General features: G+C 41.7%; 1 protein-coding gene across 1 annotated transcript in view; it reads left to right on the top strand.

The window, feature by feature from the left end:
• Positions 1-385: 385 nt before the first annotated feature.
• The window catches only part of SEC22B (SEC22 vesicle trafficking protein homolog B (S. cerevisiae)), a 30,110-nt gene continuing 28,484 nt past the window's right edge, over positions 386-2,011 (top strand). The window contains exon 1 of the mRNA XM_008583025.1: positions 386-597. Within this exon, the coding sequence (XP_008581247.1) occupies positions 523-597 (75 nt within the window). The 5' untranslated portion in view covers positions 386-522. The remainder of the gene's footprint in view (positions 598-2,011) is intronic.

Here is a 2,011-nt window from a genome sequence, read left to right on the forward strand (position 1 = left end):
TAGAAATATACGAATTAGAAAATGTTATGTATATAATATATAATATAGAAATTAGAAAAATAAAATAAGAAAATCCATAGCCTAATTTTTAGTTTTTTCACATACCCTTCATCTACGGACCTATTATCTCCCAACCTCCATCCCAGTTTTATCCACAAACTTAAAGTATCAGGGACTAGAAAAATCTGTGACCGTTTGGATGCCACGCCCCATCAGGGCGCAAGGCCTATTCGAAGCTCGAAAACCAGAAAAGCGGGCGGGACCTTGGAAGTTTATGACGGTGGAAGGAGAGATCGCGGAACTCGTGTTCGGGCAGTTGTGGTTCTCGGTGGGAAGCCAATCCTGGGGACCGGTAGTGGAACGCTTTCGAGCTGTTTCCGGCCACCTCAGCGGGAAGAGGAGACGCAAGCAGCTGGATCTTCGGGAACTGAGATAGGGGTATAACTGTTGCCGGGGCGGAGAAAGTGAGGACCGACGCCGGAGGTCGCCCAGGACAATATTGGGTCCCTGTAGCTTGTGAAGATGGTGTTGCTAACGATGATCGCCCGAGTGGCGGACGGGCTCCCGCTGGCTGCCTCGATGCAGGAGGACGAACAGGTGAGCTGCTACTAGATCCCCGCGACCCCAAGTCCATGACGGCGCGCTTTGTTCTCTCAGCACCGGCTTCCTTCCTAGGACGCAGGAGACCCTTGTGATCTCTCAGGCACTCCCGACCCCTCCGAAGTGCTCTTTTATCTTTTAGTGGTGGAGAGATTACCTGTGAGAGGAAATCTTTCCTGAAGGCAGAGGTAGATTTTTGTATTACCTGTTTCTCTTTAGAAAAACGCTCTGGAAAATGGATAGGTTCGGCTGATTGTGATACCCCAGTGTTCTGTGACTCATTAGGGACTTGGTTAAAATTCAGGACTTCTAATTTTCTTCAGCTAATGAGGCTACTAACTGACAAATCCTGGGAAAAATCGGCTCCTAAGTTCTCCAACTGCTTTTACTGTAGCTTCTGATCCTTGACCCACCTTGCTGATATCTTTTGAAAGTGGGTGAAGTAACATTGCCACTTACAAGCACTTGTTAAAGTTCAGTACAGCACCTTCTTTCAAGGTTATGCCCAAATCCCACCTCCAATAGGCCTTACCAAATTCCCCTAATGCATTGTATCTTATTTTATTATTTTTCTTTGTCTTTCCATAAATTGTTTACTGGCAGGTAAACCATGGGTCTTAATTATCTTTGTGTTTTCCACAAGTGTTTACAACAGCAATTTATGCTAGTATGAGGTGCTCAAAATGTATTGAATTGATTAAAAACAACCATTACAGATATCTTACGAGGAAGCTGCTTTGTGTTTTAGAATCACAATGCAAATTTCTGGTGTGAGACAAGTTTCTGGAGCAAGCTTAGGAGGTCCCTGAAAACAGGAGAATGGAATTTATATTACTTATTTAAAGTGATCATTTTTATTTTACTTTCTCATACAACTTACGTAGTTCCCTCCCCCCCCCCTTTTTTTTAAATCTTGAGGCTTAAAAAAGATGAGTTCTAGAAAAAAATATTTTGCACATTTCTTCCCTTGGACTCTTCATTCATATATTCATGAAATAAAGAATCTTATTGAGCACATCAAATATGACAGGCCTGGTGTTAATGCAGGGGGTAACAGGACAGTCTCTACCTTCATGGAGCTTACAGTCTAGTCAGATAACTAACAAACAGTTATAATGTAGTATAACTGGTATGGAAGAGGAAGAGGATTCTGTGATTGAACATGAAAAAGGTATCTAAGTTGGTTTGGGGAGAGCAGGAATCCTCCCAGAAGAAATGACATCTAAGCTGACAATAGGATCTAGTAGTAAGGAGCTCTTTAATACCATTATATGCCTTTTGAGATTTGATTCAGAAATATGTTTACTTTCACTTTTGGGAGAGTGGTGATATAGATGATAAAGTTGCAGGTCATGCTAAGTGAAATATATTCTATTCATTTCACAAAACAAAATCTAATCATTGAAATAAA

This window comes from Galeopterus variegatus, unplaced genomic scaffold (genome assembly GCF_000696425.1).
Source record: "Galeopterus variegatus unplaced genomic scaffold, G_variegatus-3.0.2 Scaffold2798, whole genome shotgun sequence".
Classification (NCBI taxonomy): domain Eukaryota; kingdom Metazoa; phylum Chordata; class Mammalia; order Dermoptera; family Cynocephalidae; genus Galeopterus; species Galeopterus variegatus.